This window comes from Pezoporus flaviventris, unplaced genomic scaffold (assembly GCF_033815535.1).
Source record: "Pezoporus flaviventris isolate CSIRO_AGI_PZ_B2104156 unplaced genomic scaffold, CSIRO_AGI_Pfla_v1 ptg000085l, whole genome shotgun sequence".
Lineage (NCBI taxonomy): Eukaryota > Metazoa > Chordata > Aves > Psittaciformes > Psittacidae > Pezoporus > Pezoporus flaviventris.
Window position 1 is genome coordinate 182,537 of NW_026892633.1, and position 19,753 is coordinate 202,289.

The 19,753-nt window shown below is 39.7% G+C and overlaps 1 protein-coding gene and 1 long non-coding RNA gene across 3 annotated transcripts in view; one reads left to right on the forward strand and one right to left on the reverse strand.

Annotated features, from left to right (window-relative positions):
- LOC133280691 (transcription factor RFX3-like) overlaps positions 1 to 12,753 on the reverse strand; it is a 178,082-nt gene extending 165,329 nt beyond the window's left edge. Inside the window, exons 1-2 of one of the 2 annotated variants that reach the window (XM_061475606.1) lie at positions 12,528 to 12,753; positions 7,835 to 7,922 (exon numbers count right to left, since the gene is read on the reverse strand). In XM_061475606.1, coding sequence (XP_061331590.1) covers positions 7,835 to 7,844 — 10 coding nt within the window. In that variant the 5' untranslated portion in view covers positions 7,845 to 7,922; positions 12,528 to 12,753. The remainder of the gene's footprint in view (positions 1 to 7,834; positions 7,923 to 12,527) is intronic. The other variant, XM_061475607.1, reaches the window with a different exon arrangement.
- Positions 12,754 to 18,292: 5,539 nt separating this feature from the next.
- On the forward strand, positions 18,293 to 18,922 carry LOC133280696 (uncharacterized). The gene is made up of 3 exons (XR_009747267.1): positions 18,293 to 18,399; positions 18,464 to 18,545; positions 18,616 to 18,922. It is a non-coding gene; the product is annotated as an uncharacterized LOC133280696 (long non-coding RNA).
- Positions 18,923 to 19,753: the final 831 nt, after the last annotated feature.

Here is a 19,753-nt window from a genome sequence, read left to right on the forward strand (position 1 = left end):
AAGCTTCCTATCTCTTTGGATTTAACATTACTAGCTGTTAACCACCTGTTACAATTTCAGATTTATGCCTGTAGGAAATCTGTTGAACACCTCATTACTGGCAGAGACAGAACAATACGTGTACAATATGATACCTATGCAAAACTTGAAGCCATATGATAAATGCATATTTAATTTGGATCACATCTTTCATTTTATTGTGGCAGTAAGCGGTGTTGGGAAATGTAGTTAAAAGATAAAAAATGACTAAGAAAATAATAAAATAGCTGAGATATTAGCCAAATATATTTCAGAATTAATTTGATCTTTTACTTATAAATAAATAGACTACACTGACAACTGCATGGCTACCAAATTTAAAAGATCAAAATTATTAAATCCGTTGTCTGTCCATAAAGAAAGATTTTATGTCTCCTTATAATAGCTGTTAGATCATTTAAAATTTGTTTCTTATAGTTATTGTACCTTGTCTAGGTGGGATCAAGTTTATTTTCTTCATAGTAGCCCATATGGGCTTTAAAACATATGAATTAGACCTAAATACACCAGGAATGCAGATAAACTGTAGATTTAAGTGTGTCTGGCAAGTCCTATTTCCACCTGTCTGCTTACTGACTTCATGTTAAGACAACTTCTGGCTTCAATATATTTGCTGGACCAGATGACTGAGGATCATTAATGTAGGGATGTTCTGTGGATATTTATTCTTTTTTATGTTCCAACTGACTTGTAAAGATTGAGATTAATTTAACCAGTTCCTTCAGAATGCAACTAATAGAATTAACAGTTTATTCATCTCTTTATAGAGCATCACTATATAGAACATCTCTCATATCACTTACTAGGGGATCAAATATTCAACTTGCAGTAGATAGAACTCCATTCTTTTTAGTGCTCATCTCCACTGTATAAACAATAACTACTGATATTCCTTTCCATATATTTTAACAGGTAATGTTATGAATTTCACTTTTTCTAAAGGAATTGCAAAACTCTATAGTAGATAAAACATTTTATTCCTTAATTGTAAGATTCCTTGTGTTAGGCAGACCAAAATCTTACTTTTGAGAGGAATGCTGGTCTATGCAGTGAAGACACTTGTCTAAGAATCTGGATACTTAAATTCAACACCCTAATTCCCCAGTCTTCCTTTCATGACCTTGATTAAGTTACTCTGCTTGCCCATGTTTCCCATCTATAAAATTCAGACAATTGTAATTCTCAGCACTGTAGGCATAAGAGGAACTACACTGAATTCTCTGAGCTGCTGAGATACAATGGTATAAGGATAATAGTACACAGTACATTAAATAGATTAGTGCTTCAATTTCTGTGCCTGAAAGCACTGATTGGAACAAATAAATTGTCAGAACTCATTACCTATCCACACATGCTCTGGTTAATAGTTAGTTTAAGCCCAGCCGGCAACTCAGAACCATGCAGCCACTCGCCCATTCCCCCTCTTCTTCCCCCCCCCCCCCCCCCGGAAGGATGGGATGGAGAATCTAAAGAATGTAAATCCCATGGGTTGAGATAAGAACAGACAAGTAACTAAGGTATAATACAAAACTACTACTACCACCACCAATAATAATAATAATGATAATGGAAATAACAAGGGGAGAGAATACAATTGCTCACCACTGTCCTGGGTTCAGCAGTAGCAGTCATGTTTTTTTTTTTCCTTTGTGTTAACTGGTGCAGTGCTGTGTTTTGACTTCTAGTTTGAGAGCAGCGTTGGTGAAGCCGATGTTTTCGGTTGTTGCTAAGTGATGTTTACCCTGACCAAGGACTCTGTGAGGCTCATGCTCTGCCAGGGAGGAGGGGAAGCTGTGAGGAGGCAGAGACGGGGCGCCTGACCCGGGCTAGCCGGGGAGGTATTCCATACCACAGCACGTCATGCCCGGGGTGGGGGGTAACTGGGAGTTACCCGGAAGGACAGGAGCTTCCGGGTGGAACTCGTTTTCTTGGCCGGTGGTATCGTATTCTCTTCCCTTGTTATTTTCCCTTATCATTGTTTTAGCTGATAGTAGCGGTGGTGATTTGTTGCTGGACTGTTCTTGTCTCAACCCGTAGGAGTTGCACTCTCTCGATCCTCCTCCCCGTTCCTCCGGGAGCGGGGAAGGGGAGAGCCCCGGTGCGGGGGGGGGGGGAGACGGACACGGACCTTGATTGTTGTCAGCTCGGCACCACTCACTGGGAGTGAGTGAACAAGTTACCTGACTGGGTTTAAACCACGACAACCACCCATGGACAGATACCCAGCCTGACCCAAGCAGCAATCTGGGGCTTCCAGGTAACTCCCCCCAGTTGGGCATGATGTGCTGTAGTATGGAATACCCCTTTGACTAGTTTGGTTCAGGTGTCCTGTCTCTGCTTCCTCCTGGCTTCTTGTGCCCCTCCTCATTGGCAGAGCACAAGAATGAAAAGTCCTTGATTGGAGCAAACATTACTTGGCAACAACTAAAAACACTGGTGTGTTATCAGCACTATTCTCAGACTAAAGTCGAAAACACAGCACTGCACCAGCTACTAAGGAGAAAAATGACTGCTACAGCTGACCCCAGGACAGAGTGATAAATCATACCCCGTATGTCTTGTCACTTAACCCTAAACAGCCTTATGTTGGATATGAAACACTAATAGAAATTATCTAAATTTACACTTAGGCATCCGATTTTTTTTTAGAATAACTCAGCACAAGATGATCATTATCAAACTGTAGATCATTTAGTAAAATAAACCATAAAAGGTAGTATTGATGCCAAAGACTGACTTTTCTCAGGGCTGAATAACAACCTTGACCCTCCTGGTGCCAAGGGACTCAGGCACCAGGATGAAGACTACATCAGAATAAATCTTGTAAGGAGTACCACAGTCTTGCTAGTAGTAGGTGTTTGTTCACTGCACTGTTATGTTTGTACCTTGAATAATCTTTATCAATAGCTCCCTAAGAAAGGATTTTTTCCACTTGTTAAGAAACATGGATTTACTTTTGTTGCTTTTAATAAAGAGGTATGAAGTCCAATTTCTGTTGCAGAAATTCTGATGCCCTACATCCTGACATCCTGCTCCTTGACTGATATTGGCAGCATAGGTGTAGGCCTAAATTAACTAACAATAGCATGTGTGAATTTAAACACACGGGATTGATAACAACTAAGGAGACAGTAAATAAGATCAAGGATGCTAGCCTTCAAGAGTGGTGCCCAATGTTGAGAGAGACTAGAACAGAACAGAAGCAAGGACACACCAACTGCTAACTCAGCACTAGGACCTTGTGAGCACTGAGGTCATTCAGTAAACAGTGAGGAAGACTATCTACAACCACCGGAGACCACACTCAGGAAGAAAGCACACGTGTAATTCGAATGCACATATTATAATTAGCTCCTGGAAGTCTCATTAATATATAAATAGCTTCCTGGGAAAGCTGTGAATATGCATGAGTATGCTAAATATATAGCCATTGCCGACAAGTAACAGGTACACTCACCTTTGCAAAACGATTCACGTGTGTGCCCAGCACTACAATAAGGAATGCTGCTTTCTAAAACCCCAAATTGAGTCTTACAGAGTTTCTCCAACTGACTTTTAGTGTAACATAGGCAGGATGCCACCCACATTATTCATGTAAAGTATGCTTCTCTCAAATCACACTACCATTGGTGGAGCCAAGGGGAGGCACAACTTTTATCCATGCTCAAAAGGCATTTACACAATTAGCAGTTGCTGCCAGATGACCAGGCCCCTTGCAGTCCACCAGAATCCTGTCATCACTTATGATCCTGTGTTTCCTAATAGTGACTGGATGACTCACCATATGGGCACATCATTGCTCATTTTTCTTAGTGCCTCAATAAAATTCTGTTTTATAACATGTTGTAAGACTCCATTAGCATTCAGACTACAGGTGGCTGAACAGGTCACAGGCAGCCTTTGTGAAGAAAGATCAGGGGCCTAAAAGCTTAACAGAAGTGTTTCCGGTAAGACTCACAACAGCCCCACCAGTGATCAAAGCTGAGCCAGTCAGCGAAGCTGCTAGTGCCTCTGTAATAACATATTTAAGAAAGTGTAAAAACATTGTGCAGTTGGGGGGGGGGGGATATGCTGTTGGCAGGAACTGCAGCCCATAATGAGGAACCCATTCAGAAGCAGGTTTTCAGGCAGGAACCATGGCCCAAGGGGGGGAATACTTGTACTGGTTTTGGCTGGGATGGTCTAGCTATTGCTGAACAGTGCTTACATAGCGTCAAGGCCTCCTCTGTTTCTCACACTGCTCTGCCAGCGAGTAAGCTGATCCAACAAGAAGTTGGGAGAGGACACAGCCAGGACAGCTGACCTCAGCTGACCAAAGGGATATTCCATGTATATGAATATGAAGACCCATGTTATAAAAGGTGATTTCTATAGTTTGTCTTCTTAAAATTTCTGCTTTTTACTTACTTTCCATTACTCAAAAAAATAAAACCCAGAACACACCTCCAAAAAAAACACCACAGATTTTAACCTCCAAATTGCAAACCTTCAATTTCTAAGTCTTAGATCTTCTCTCTTCCATCTTTACTTAATCAACTTTCCTCTAAACTCTCCAGTTTCAGTGGTAGTTGCTAGTTTACTACAGTAATACATCCTTTATTGCAAAAATATCTGAATTGATACTCTAATGTCATCATACTAATTCAGAAGGTTGTTCATAAAAGTGCTTAACTCCCACTTAACTAAATAGACAGACATAATTTATTGACAGACCTAAATACCTGCTTCAAATATGCTTTATAAATGCTCTTTAAGTCCCCAGTTTAGAAATATTTGCCACAAATATGATTATTCAGATATAAACAAACATTTCTTTTACTGAATATATCATCTTCACCTACTAATATGCTTTGCAGTGAGAATTCTAATGTTAGTAATATCACAGAACACCACATTCTGAAATGGACTATTTGAGCAGAAAGGTACTATTCACAATTTGACTGAAGCAACCCATTTAACAAAGACTTCTTCAGAATGCAACACAAAACATTCCAAGTCAAATGAGTAACATTATTTATATTTCCATACAATGTTCTTGTTCTATGTTCTTGTTCTATGTTCTTGTTCTATGCTATGAAGGTTATATTGCTTGCTATATATAAAGCTAATATTGCTTTTATTAACTGAAACTGTATGCTTTAAGCTGTTAGGGCAGTGTTCTGCTATTCAGAAAAAAATGGTACCATTTTACTGAATTATAATGTCACAAAGAATTAAATTTGGCTTTTTATTATAGTTTTTGGGCTTTAGCAGAACTATATTTTAACTGCTCTAAAAGCAGACACAAGAAATGAAGAAGGGTATTAATCTAATTTAGACTTAAGATTTTAACAGCATTAAAAAATAAAACAAACTTGAATGTAGTTGTACAAAGTAATGCATTTTACTATTTGCAAGAGAATTTCTGTATCTAATTCCACCTCCAAACCACCTACCTACCCACATTTTCTACCTTTTTCACACCTTTAACACAAAGGATTTGAGAGGTAAAACACTGATAGATTGGTACAATAGAGTAAATTTGTCCATCAGTCAGTTTTATACAAATCTTCACAAGAATTTCACAAACCTCTGTAAAAAGGTTAGAGTTTGATTTAAAACAGCCAATTTCCTCATGTTTAGCAGATTTTTTTTAAAGCAATATAGTACTTTATATCACCATTCGTCTCCAAAAAGTTATAAAAATTATAAAAATTATCTTGGAATATGTTAGCTGAACCAAGACAGAAAAAATAAAAACAATGAAACACTGACCATGTTTATTTTGGAACATAAAAAATGTCTACATGAGATTAGCTGATACTGCAAGCTTCACACAGACATAAGAACCCCTACAGGAGGCAATTATGGAATAACCTTTTCAGTGAAGGTCTTTTTCTAACTCCATTAGTTTGACTTGTATGCCAAAGTAAAAGAATTTAATTTCCTTCAAAACTGTTTGTTTGTTTACTTGTTTAGCAGGTGACTTTTAGGAAGCCCTACAATGGATTAATTTACAAGATAAATTGAAACTTACAAATCACCTTAAGCAAGCACTGTCGTAATGCTCCATTTAATGATTCATTATCTTCTGTTTTGTCTCATAATACTATGCCAAAAAAGAAAAAAAGGAAAAAAAAACCCACACAAGACTCCCCACCCCCAAAAATCCCAAAACAAAACAAAAAATAAAAAAAAAAAAAAAAAAAACAAAACTCCAACACACACACACAGAGCCCAAAACATGACAGCCACTCTCATTCTAAACAGCTTTATTAGTTTTGGTACCAGAAGCATTCTGAAGTACCTTTGTTTTACAAGGGGCTTCATATTTTTGAGGGACAAAAAGTTCCTTAAATTCAAACTACTTTATTATGAAAAGAAAACCATGACAACTGTTCATACTCTTCCTTTGTTATTACATCCAACACGGTTGCTTTTAGAAATTCAATCTACTACTGTTGCTAGGAGTCAGTTGCTGTGCAACCTAAAAGGTATGTGGTGCTTTCAGGTTAAGAAGCATTCATAAATCTGTAGGCCTACTTATACATTTCTGACCAACTAGTTTAGAGTTTAAAAATCTTCTCAAATAGTCACCACATACCTCCAGATATCTTTCTTTAAAAGGGTTATACTAACAGATCTTAACAATTGCACTGTTTTTTTGATGGCATAGAATTAATTTTCTTCATAGCAGCTTGTATGGTCCTGTATTTTGGATTTGTGACTAAAACAGTTTTGATAACACATCCATGTTCTAGCTGCTGTTTAAGAGTGCTTATGTGGCATCAAGGCCTTTGCTGTTTCTTACACTGACCTGCCAGCAAGTAGGCTGGAGGTACACAAGAATTTGGGAGGGGACAGAGCTGGGACAGTTGACCCCAACTGGCCAAGGGGATATTCCACACTATATGACATGACACTCAGCAATAAAAACTGGGGGGAAGGAGGAAGAAGGGGAGAATGTTCAAAGTTATGGCACTTGTCTTCCCAAGGAACCGTTACGCACAATGAAGCCCTGCTTTCCAGGGAACGGCTGAACATCTGCCTGCCAATGGGAAGTGGAATGAATTCCTTATTTTACTTTGCTGGCACACACAAGCAAATATTCAATATTAAAGCAGAAAAACTAAAGCAGTACATGTTATCTTCACTACATTCTAACTGAAAGCAAACAACAAAGTTTTCCTCTAATTTGTCATTTAGGAGGACAATTAAAAAAATTAAAACCCAAGAAACCTCAAAATTAATGTTTCAACAGCTAAAACAGCTGCACAACATGCTCTGTAGAAATACTTTATTTTATGCTCACAAAGAACAAGATAAAGCGCTATATTTTGGACCATAAATTAACAACCTAAAAAAACACCTTAAAAACAGCAGCATGATGCTTCATATTTACTTTTTATATTTATATATGCCAAATGAATCTTTAAGTTGACTCTAAGATGCTTCTGTCAAACTACATTCTATTGGGTTTGCTCATTAATTTCAATTATAAAATTCTGCAGGCCAAATTAGATATCTGCAAATGCCTCTACAGGATTAATATTTTAGCAAATCTACTAGAGAGGGGATAAGAAATGGCACACAGAAAAAGGGATCTATATGGATTTTTTCCTTTAAATTGGTCTATAGTAGCATGATTAATGACAACTGGCTTATAGCTTTTGCCATAAAATGTATCCATATGAAAAAAGATGAAGTATAGGGTGTGGACACTTGCTTATTGGCCAGAGGTCTATCACCAAATGGAATATATAAAACCTGGTAACTGACTGCCTTTTCTTCAATAGTAGCATAAATTTACTCTTACCTTTCCCCATATAATTATTCTGATGAAATCTGTGTTTTTGAAACCTCTACACCTCTTTCAAACAAGATGAAGGGCAGTATCACAGAAACTGTATAAAAAAGAATAAAAAGATGTCTCAAAAGTTATCAGAAAGGCTAAAATAACTAGTCTATACAATACCTAGTGTGTGCACCTCAAAACATTTCATACTACTAGTGGAGACCAGCGACGAGTGGCATTCCTCAGGGGTCAGTATTGGGACCAGCTCTGTTTAACATATTTGTCAAGATCCACCCTCAACAAGTTTGCTGACAAAAATCAAGTTATGTGGTGCGGTCGACACGCTGGAGGGAAGGGATGCCATACAGTGGAACCTTGACACACTTGAGAGGTGGGTCAGCACAAACCTCATGATGTTTAACATAGCCAAGTGCAAGGTCCTACACCTGGGTCAGAGCAATACAGGTTGGGCAGAGAAGTGATTCAGCCCTGAAGAGAAGGACTTGAGGGTGTTGGTCGATGAGAAACTGAACATGAGCCAGTACTGTGCACTCCCATCCCAGAAAGCCAACTGTGTACTGGGCTGCATCAAAAGGAGCATGACCAGCAGGTCCAAGGAGGTGATCCTGCCCCTCTAACTCTGCTCTCGTGAGATCCTACTTGGAATACTGTGTACAGTTCTGGGGCCCCCAACACAAGAGGAAGGGCCACAAAGATGACCAGAGGGCTGGAACATCCCTCCAATGGAGACAGGCTGAGAGAGTTGGGTTTGTTCAGCCTGGAAAAGCAAAGGCTCCAGGGAGACATTCTAGCAGCCTTCCCTTCCAGTACCTAAAGGGGGCCTACAACAAGTCTGGATAGGGACTTTTTACAAGGGCAGGTAATGACAGAAGAAGGGGGAATGCTTTTAAACTGGAAAAGGGGAGATTTAGATTAGTAAAAATTCTTTGTTATGAGCCTGGTGAGACACTGGAACAGGTTTCCCAAAGAAGCTGTGGCTGCCCCAACCCTGGAAGCGTTCAAGGACAGGTTGGATGGGGTTTTGAGCAACCTGGTCTAATGGAAGGTGTCACTGCGTAAGGCAGGGGGTGGAACTAGATGATCTTTATGGTCCCTTCCAACCCAAACCATTCTATGATTCTATGATCTCCTGCACTTTTAGGATTTAGCCTTGTAAAGAACACAGTAACAATTTGGAGTCCAGAATCAAGCACCCATTTCCATCAACACAGGCAAAGAGAGAACTATAGAGACTTAAAAAGTACAGTAATTGCTATATTTAATTACTTTCAAGGACAGATTGCTGCAACATTAAAAGCTAACCTATTGATTATGATCTCAAAAGTGATGGAAAACAGCTTGGAAAACTGTCTAAAAATATTATATCTACACAGCTACAGTTAAAGACAACTAGATATATTATACTGTAAAAATTGCTGCACTTACAAGCTAGCTATTGATTGTCTGAACTATATTTTACAGCCTTGGTATTTGCCAGATCTAGTTTCTACTGATAGCAAGTGTTTTCCTCTGTGTTGCTCAAGGATATACTACAGGCAGGAGGGACTTCAGCAAAGAGCAGTTGCCAGTGCTGTCCAACTTCAGTTGTTCCATAAGTAACCCTCTACTGGTACCATAAGATAGACCCTTGAATGTAACTAAAGTAAATGAGACTTCTGCAGACATACAGGGGCTTTTATATAAAATGGGACAGAGCCTTGATCTGTTTGGTGAGACAGCTTGGTTGACTAAGTTTTCCCCACATGAAGAAATTCAACCAGAACCAGACCCTACCAAGATTAAAACAGCACTCCCCCCTCATCTGGTAGACTAGCACGCCTGTACAGTACAAACTGTCCAAGTTCAATGCTCCCTTTAGTCTTTTCCACTCAAATCCCTTCTCCTTCCCTCACTCCTCAGCATCAAACTTTTAAGTACTTGATGCAAGTACATACAGCAGGGTTTGACACATACGCAGATTCTCACTCTATCTGAACAGCTGCTTCACATTTACACAATAAAGATGTACCCACAGTGAAATGGATATTGCCATCGACACGATTTTTGAACATTTTCCAGCATCGATATGTTTTAGTTTTGGTGTATCTTCACTAAATTTATTCTATTTCTAGCTAGACATAGTGTCAGTCACCCAGAACTTTCAGGAAAATTAACTTCTTTGCAATTCCAAGAACAGGGCATGTTAAAATAAAATAATAAATTAAATCACCTCAATCACCTGTATTTAAATGTATACGTATATACATATACATAAAATATATAACACATATATATTAACACAGATATTAAATAAAAAACACAAAACTCATACATAAATCAATCAGCTACACCAATATTAGGTTTTAGTAAATCCCTGATTTTTTTTAGTGGCAAAACAGGGATGTCAAACCAGGTACAGCAGCACTACTATATCAGAAAGGGGGCAGGCTTTAATATGCTCTGCAAAAATATAAGCAAATATCAACTAAACACACTTAGAGATAGTTACTAAATTATCTAAAATATAAGCTTACAACTCAGATTCTCCTACTTGACAGAAAGGCTAATTCCTCAACATTATTATTTTCACAATACATTTGAAGATGTTTTAACCAATCTTCAGGTTGCTGGTGTGAAAAATAGATCCTGAACTGCTGAATAAGCATTCTTCCTAATAATTTGCAATTGGCTGAAGAAGTCATATTAAAAATAAATTTTAAATGTCAATTTTGTCTATATTGAGATGAAGCAGATAATGTTTACACCCCAGAAGAAAACTGATTAACAAAAGAGTAACTGTAGGCTATCCCTGCAGCTCAGCTGGATATACTTCAGAGATGTCTGATATACAATGCTTCCCAGCCTTGCTATGTCCAACTACCCCCAAGTAAACTGTGACACATTAAATCGTGTGGAAGCAAAACACCTAAGAAGGAAAAGGAAAGTGGACAGGAAACAATTCAGCAAAAAGGAACCATATTGAGATTAATAAAGATTGAAAATGAGTGCCAGCAAATACAGAAAAAAAGAATTATAAAATATACACAGAGAGACAAAACTATCAGCAATAATAAAAAAGCAAAGTAGGTCTAAAACATAAATTGCAAAAGCAAAGAAAATATTGACACAAAAAAGATTTAAAGAGTGATATTTTAATTTATCTAAATAAGCAAAATGTTCCAAGGATGTTCTTTAGCTTCCCCCATTATCTGAATTCCAAATATCCCTTTAAAATTCTAGCATCTGCATGTTATTAAACAGTAATTCTAAAAAATGAATAATTCTTTTCCTAATACAACATTATAGTTAGTTCAAAATTAGGTTAAATTCAAAAGGACTGATAATGTAATAAAACAAAAAAGAATCAGCCAAGATTAAAATATGTTAGAAATGTTAGAAAGAGAAATGAGAGTAAATCCAAGTAAAGCAATTACACAGGAAATATATATAGGATTTATATTAAGAATCGGGGGGGGGGGGAGAACTAACCACTGACTGAAGAGTTGTGAAGAACTAGACAGTAACACCATTATCAGTGTTTTTCTTCTTTTAAGTTACTTTAAAAATAGGCTAAAACCCACATTAGATACATTCTGTCATTTTTCTAAAAAGCATTTATATTAGGTAGCAGAAAGAAACTATGTTCACAAGATAGCATGTACAAGAGGTTCACTTCTTAACACAGTATAAGCTAGGGTTAATAGACTATGAAACTATTTTAGAACATCTACTAGGATAATACAGCTTGATACAGAAACTAAATGACAACAGGAAACCACATGAATCAACAACATGCCATGGTTGGACCACCTTAATTAAGAAAACATACACAGGTAGTTCTTTTTCCTATATAACTATACATTAAAGACTTCTTTATTAGAAAAAAAAAATTGGTTGTGAAGAGCTAAAGTAAGACAAACATACAGCATTATGTGTTCTAAATATGCACAGTTCCTTTGAGTTTATTGAAAACTCAGTGGTTTCTATACTAGCAGGTTAAATTCTACAAGTAATATGAGCTGGAGTATTCAAAAAGGCTCTGAATCAGTGCATGGAAAATAATACAAACAAATATTCCATGTAGAACAATTATGTTTTTTAAATAAAATTAAAATGTTAGTTAATGAGAACATGAAGTTAGGTATTCAGAAGAACAGCACTGCAATTCTGAAATTAAATTACACTTGCAACCAAATAGCTTGGTTTATGGAAATAACAGCTAATTTCACTGAAGGATTTTATATAGTACCAATTAGCCCTTCAACCTCTACTATTAACTACTAATCACACTTTCAAGCCAGTTTTAAACGATCTTTAATCCCTCTGCTATGCTACCCACTGGCCTTTCCTATTGATATACAACATACTTTGGAACATTACAAGTACTGACTGCAGCATATCAGATAAAAACTGCGGGGGAAAAAAAAAATACCCTTCATAATAAACAACTACAGGGCAATTTACATCATTTCTTCCGCTTTGAAAATAATGTCTCTTCCCATATTATAACATGGCAAGGAAAAAAAGCTGAGAAAGATAAAGTGCTAGAGACTTCTCCCTCCCCCCTCCCCCCTCAATCAATACTGAAGCCTAATGGAGCAGTCCCAGCCAGGATGCTGCAAGGAGGGAGGAGGTAAAGGTTGGGGTGGAAGGAAAGGAGAATAAAGGGATAGAAAGGCGGGATTGCAAGCCTGTACAGAACAGTTACATTCACCTGAACCGTGGAAAGCTGTGTTGTTGTTCTTGTTGGTGATGGGTGTTTTAGATGACGATGAGGAAAGAGATGGAGGCCAGCGGAAGAGCGGTTGTTGTTGATGAGTAACAGTCACCAGGACTACGGTAACTGGTACTTGATTCACAAAGCAACTGTTGCTATAACACACAAAAGAGAGAGAGCAAGAGAGAGAGGAGGAGGCAGTGACCTAGCCGAAGAGACCCGGAAGAGGTAGGGCCTTCTGTATGACGGATAGCTGCTAGGGCTGGAGGGGAGGGGGGTGTGTTTCCTCAAGGGGGAGGGGGGGAAGGAAGGTTGGGAGGGACATTAACTCCACCTCGCTAAGGGCGTGCGAGGAAGTATTCTATCTCCAACAAGCAAAGTAGCAGTAGCATGACAATGGACTATCCATGGATGTAAGATCACACTACATCGGAGCAGGCAGGGGGAAGGAACCTATAATAGTGGCTGATTGTTCAAATGGATAGCAACCACCGGGCCAACTCCCGAGGGAGAAGGAAGGAGAGAAGAGGGGGTGTGGTCATATCAACATATCTGTCCCCTGCATAGATCATGCTCACTGCCATCCTGACATCACATCCGATTAGTGATTAAGATAAAGGGGGGTTTTGTGCAGGGATCTCCGTTCAGTGGCTTGCTTTGCTTTTCCACCTTGCTTGCATCCTGCTACTTGTGAGCAGTTTAGAGTGAACAGGAAGTTCTGCTTTGTGCTCACTGCTTCTCACCATTTTCGACTACTTTTTCCATCAGAAAATGGCAGTGAAGAGCTTCTGATGGATGGGGTATTTGTTAAGTTAACGAATGCTGCCCTTTAAAGTAGGTGAGACTGTGGCTGCACCTGTACTGCCCTCATTGGCAAAGCTGAATGTTTTCTGTAACCGCTGTATACACTTAGCCTGGTGGACTTGCCACATATGCAACCAGAATGTGCATTATTACCAGCTGCCTTGTGCCAACCTTTCCCTCCATCGATGTTCCTCATAGACCCCCTACCTATCCCCACATATGCCTTTCCTTAGAATGCAACCTGATTCACTTCTATTCCTTCCCTGAACACACTTCAATCTGGATGCTGCCACCAGCACAATGCTCTTTAATTTCCTTTCTTCATCCTGTTTTCCCCTAATCTCCCATATCAGCAGTGATTCTCTGCTCTTCTAGGGTCATGGGGCTACAAGGTGTTACTTGCTTGTTTTAGGGTGTGGTGGGTTGACCCAGGCCAGACTCCAAGTGCCCACTGAGCTGCTCTATCACTCCACCTCCTCAACTGGACAGGGGAGAGAAAATATAATGAAAGGCTTGTGGGTTGAGATAAGGACAGGAAGAGATCATTCACCAGTTACCATCACAGGCAAAACAGACTCAACTTGGAGAAATTAGTTTAATTTATTGCCAATCAAATCAAAGTAGGATAATGAGAAATAAAACCAAATCATACAAACACATTCCTCCCACCCCTCCCTTCTTCCCAGACTTAACTTTACTTGCAAATTCTCTACCTCCTCCCCCCAAGTGGCACAGGGGAACAGGGAATGGGGGTTGCAATCACTTCAACTGACACATTCAGAGACTCCTGAAGGGCAGGACTCCTCACAGTCTTCCCCTGCTCCAGCGTGGGGTCCCTCCCATGGAAGAGAGTCCTCCAGGAACTTCTCTGATTTACGGAACAGAACTTCATAACTCACAAAGAGTTATAAAGCAGGTATGTTTATTGCAACGCCAGGTGCAAAGGGGATCGCTCCTCTTAACTCACACACCGAGAGCTCAACAAGCTGGATATTTATTATACACAAACATACATATTCATTAGGTTCCCGAGAGTTCGGTGGGGATGTTATAATTAGTTTAGGTGCTTATTATCATAAATCTCCTCCCTTTTAGCGCTTGCTCACTGCCCTCCGATGGTCGTGGGCAGGGGTCTTCAAGAAGAAGTAAGCAGTCTTCCTCAGGGTGCACTTTTCACCCTTGGTACAGTTTCCCCAGCTGGCAACCTCAAGTCTTATAGAAACTAGTTGAAACAAATTCCTGTCAGACATTCATCTTCTTGAGGGAAAAGGGTCTCTGATTTTAAACAATGTGCTTTGGCTACCTATTCTATTCTGGGTTATAGCTTAACTGGCAAGAACAAAAGCATACCTGTTCCCTATTCTAAGTTAAGACAATGTATAGTTTGAAGAAAACTCTTAACTCTTTCCTTAGTCCGCTACTATTCCTCACACCAAGTCCTCACTTTTCTATAAACTTTGCAAATTCACTCCCCCCCTTTTCTTCCCTTCCCCACTGCTCCCAGAGAAATGGGGAGGAAAATCGAAAGAATGTAACTCCCACGGGTTGAGATAAGAACAGTCCAGTAACTAAGGTATAACACAAAACCACTGCTACCACCAATAATAATAATGATAAAGGAAATAACAAGGGAAGAGAATACAACACCTCACCACCTGCTGACCGATAACTCACCCCCACCCCCCCCACCCCACCCCCCGCCTGACCGAGCACTGACCAATACCTAGTCCAACCCCGCAGTGAACTAGCCCTTCCGGGTAACAATCAGTTACATCCTGGGCATGACGTGCTGTGGTATGGAATTCCTCTTTGGCTAGTTTGGGTCAGGTGTCCTGTCTCTGCTTCCTCCCGGTTTCCCCTCCTCCCTGGCAGAGCATGATGCTCAGAAAGTCCTTGGCCAGACTAAACATTTGAGCAGTAACTAAAAACATTGGTGTTATCAGCGCTGTTCCCAGGCTGAAAGTCAAAAACACAGCACTGCGCCAGCTACTAAGAAGGAGAAAAAATGACTCCTACTGCTGAACCCAGGACGGGGGCACAAAGAAGGGGGCGAGTGAGCAAGCAGCTGCATGGTTCTGAGTCACCAGCTGGGCTTAAACCACAACAGTTTTGTTGTCTAGTTCTTTGAGACACTGGAGTATGAACTACTACTTCTATCTCATCCCCCATTCCACTACTATCTGGTTCTGCTTCAACACTTCTTTCCCTTATGCGTGAAGGAGTGAAATTCTGTCCCTCCTGTGGGGATTCTAATTCTAATTCCATTTCATCCTCTCTTGGTACTACACAGTTAATACATATCTTTCCAATATCACAAGCTGAACAACAACTCTTTGTTTTCTTATTTTCCAAAGTTAAAGTCATCACCAAATTATCTCGACTGATTAACTTACATTCATTCTGCCAATCCATTTGTTGTCTCAAATAAAAGAACAAATCTACATATGTCACGTCATTCCATTTGTCTTCTTTTCTACAGAACAACATTAACTGCAAAATAGTATTATAACTCAAAAATCATTTTTTTGGCCATTTTCCTGATACTTCAAAACATACAAAGGCCACCAATGGTTACAATATTCAATCATCTGGCTTTTGCGTAAATCATCATGCAAATTTCACCAATGTGCTAACAAGCACCCCAATGGCAATGTTTTTGGTATCAAATTTGGAAATTTAATCGGTCATCAAATTTCCAGGACTTTTACACAATTTTACAAATCCTGTTGCCATTACGACAAAATACTCAAAAGGTAATTACAAAACCAAATCAAAGTCCAACCCAGCAACAGCTTTCGCTTATGACTTACAAGCAGACACCTAGGCTTCTGAATGCAAACAAGTACCCTCTTAGCCCCAACCCTGCATAGCTTTCACTGTGTCTTACAGGCAGGCTTTCCAAACCAAATTCTGAAAGAAATACCTTACCCCTTTCTCCAGGTAATGCTACGAGGAGTTTTATGAGTCAAGGGTGATGTTCCTCCTCGAGAATTCCTCTGCAATGGCCGGAGTTTGATCAGCACTTGATCTCCTCCAGTCTCTCTCGCAAGGTCCCATCTGGGGAATGAAGAACTCATCTGCAAGAAGCAGATAAACAGGCACTTCTTTATTACAGTGCTAGGTGCTAAGTGGAATTTCCACAAATCAAACCCCATGCCGATTTCGTCATTACATTTATATACAAAAATTACAAGGTAGTACAGTCCCAGTTACAATGATTGGTTAGTGATTTGCATATAATAATATCTGCTGTGTCATTCTCTTCTGTTATTATGCTTGTGTGGAGGAAGGGTCTTCACCTGAGCATGGGTCTTCTTGACCTGTGGGTGTGTTTTTTAGTATTATAATGAAGGCAGTTCACTTTAAGACACCTTAAAAGTGAGTTTTGTTGCCAAGTTGGCCAGCTACATATCTATCTTGCCAGGTTGTCAAATAACTCATCCCATATACAATAGACCCTAGGTGCAGCTGCTCACTCGCTATCCCCCCCCCCCCCCCCCCCTTCTTCCTCCCCCTGCTCCCGGAGGGATGGGGAGGAGAATCGAAAGAATGTAACTCCCACAGGTTGAGATAAGAACAGTAACTAAGGTATAACACAAACCACTACTGCTACCACCAATAATAATAATGATAAGGGAAATAACAAGGGGAGAGAATACAATTGCTCACCAGACACTGACTGATACCGAGGCTGACCCAGGCAGCAATTTGAGCCTTCCAGGTAACACCCCCCAGTTTATATACAGGGCATGACATGCTGTGGTATGGAATACCCCTTTGGATAGTTTGGGTCAGGTGTCCTGTCTCTGCTTCCTCCTGACTTCCCCTCCTCCCTGGCAGAGCATGAGACTCAGAAAAATCTGCTTCCGTAGTATGTGCATACTGCAGTTGTGGAGATCCCTTGGGGTTTTACCTTTGGTTTTCTTTCTAACATAAGTTCCAGTCTTCAAAAAAACAACTAAAAATCTTACTGGTTCTTCTGGACTAGAGAAGACAATGAAAACCAAGATGGCAAAACGGATCAGTTGTATTTTAGATTGGAACTTCTGCTACAACCTTCAGAGCATGTAGTTGGAGTTCAGCTAATTCTACTCATTTCCTACCAGCTTTATGTGAGCATTTTTAGTTTTATTTGTTGTAACATTTAGACCCAATGTAATATTCCAGTAGTGGTTATTCAAAGCATGGAAGAACCTTTTCATATTTGAAATTACTATCTGAAAGATTTATTAACAAATATTTAATTTTCTCCTCCTCTGCTGGGTTATTCCTAGTCTAGCTCCGTTGCATCTTTGGATATGTTTTGTGTGTCTTGGGTTTGGTTTGGTTTCATTTTGGATTTTGGTGTGTGGTGTAGAAAACATTCTTAAACCCACAAGGCCCAGAGTAAAGGCATGACAGTCCTAAATTTGTGCTGGAGTATCAGGTCAGTGATTAGTATCACAGTTCCAATATTCATAGCACCTTTGTTTTACAGGAAATAAGAAAATTTTCCTTCAGATTGAGTGGTTGATAAGGGCGAAGGAACTTTCTTGTTTGGTCTTTACTGTTTGAGTATTTTAAAATGTGTCTCCAATGAATGTGTTTAGTTATCTTGCTGCTTTTCACATGTCAAGTCAAATCTTTGTCATTGGCCACAGATTGTTGGACTTCACTGAATTTCTGTGGGACTGATTGGTTTATAAAGTTAGGTAACTCCCAACTAAGGTAGCTAATTTAAAAAAAATAAAATAAAATTTCTTATTTGGTATTCCCTTGTTGTGATGTGACAGTCTGAAACTGGGAGTCATGAAAAAAATAAAATCAATGCAGAAAATCTGTAAAAAACAAAGAAGTAGAAAAGTGTGTTGTGTTGTGTCGTGTCCTGTTCCGTCCCCCTGTCCCCCCCCCCCCAAATTCTCTTTTCTCGTGTTCACCATTTCAGAGAATGTCGATGCTTGTGATGCAGAGCATGGCTCTTCAGTGTTTTTCTCCTGTGTCAGGGTTTCAACTCTATATGAATGGACACCTGAAACTGAACCATAGGCAATTACTTAACCATTGTGGATTGGATACCAGATACAATGTGAGGAAACTCTTTTTTCCTTGAAGAGTGGACAAATAATGCAAGTATCTCCTTGTTGTAACAGGTGTCTGTGGTCAATGGCACAAGTCTCTTTTCAAGTGACTATGATCTAACAAACATCATTGCAGCATATTGGGATAGATATGGTAAGCCTGAATGTACAACTATGAATTACAGTCATTATCATACTGGCAGCTGTTCCTTTCCCTATTTTAGTTGCAACAGTCTTTTCAGATCCCAACCCTGTGTGGATGGCTGGAAGAGCAAAAGATACACCATTTATCATTAAAGCCACTATTCATTACCTAGTGGAAGTTATCTTGTATCCTTTGAAAACTGCATATACTGTGACATAACTGGGTTGCATTATTTAGGCTTTCACACATAGGCCAAATAAAAACTGTTTTCTTCTAGACTTGTTGCTGAACCTTTTCTTTCTTAGCTAAGCAAATGCTATAGTTCTGAAGCTAACTGAATACCTACTTGCCCATTCTTCTGGATGGTTCTGCTTGTATAACCATTTCTTGTCTGTTGTGGTTTAAGCCCAGCCGGTAACTCAGAACCACACAGCTTCTCGCTCACTCCCCCCTCCCCTCCCTTCCTCCACCCGCTCCTGGAGGGGCAGGGAGGAGAATCAGAAGAATGTAACTCCCACAGGTTGAGATAAGAACAGTCCAGTAACTAAGGTATAACACAAACCCACTACTGCTACCACCAATAATAATAATGATAAAGGAAATAACAAGGGAAGAGAATACTACCGCTCACCACCTGCCGACTGATACCCAGCCTGACCCGAACAACGATCTAGCTCTTCTGGGTAACTGCCCCCAGTTTATATACTGGGCATGACGTGCTGTGGTATGGAATACCCCTTTGGATAGTTTGGGTCAGGTGTCCTGTCTCTGCTTCCTCCTGACTTCCCCTCCTCCCTGGCAGAGCATGAGACTCGCAAAGTCCTTGGTCAGAGTAAGCATTACTTAGCAATAACTAAAAACATCGTTGTTATCAGCATTGTTCCGAGGCTGAAAGTCAAAAACTCAGCACTGCACCAGCTACTAAGAAGGAGAAAAATGACTGCTACTGCTGAACCTAGGACTTTGTCTTTCTCTGCTGGGAACTCATATCAGCCTTTCTATACTGGCCTTTAAGGCAGTTTTTAGCCGTTCACAGTGAATATCCTTAGGAAGTCTTGCTTTGCTCCTGCAGCACCTGCTGCCCCAATGTGTCATGGATGCCACTAGCAAAACATGATACTGTATTCTCTGACTTAAAGCAAATCATTAGAAAACTGTATGCAAGGTAATCTCACACAAATAATAACCCCTGCAGTGGATGTGGCAAATCTGTTGCA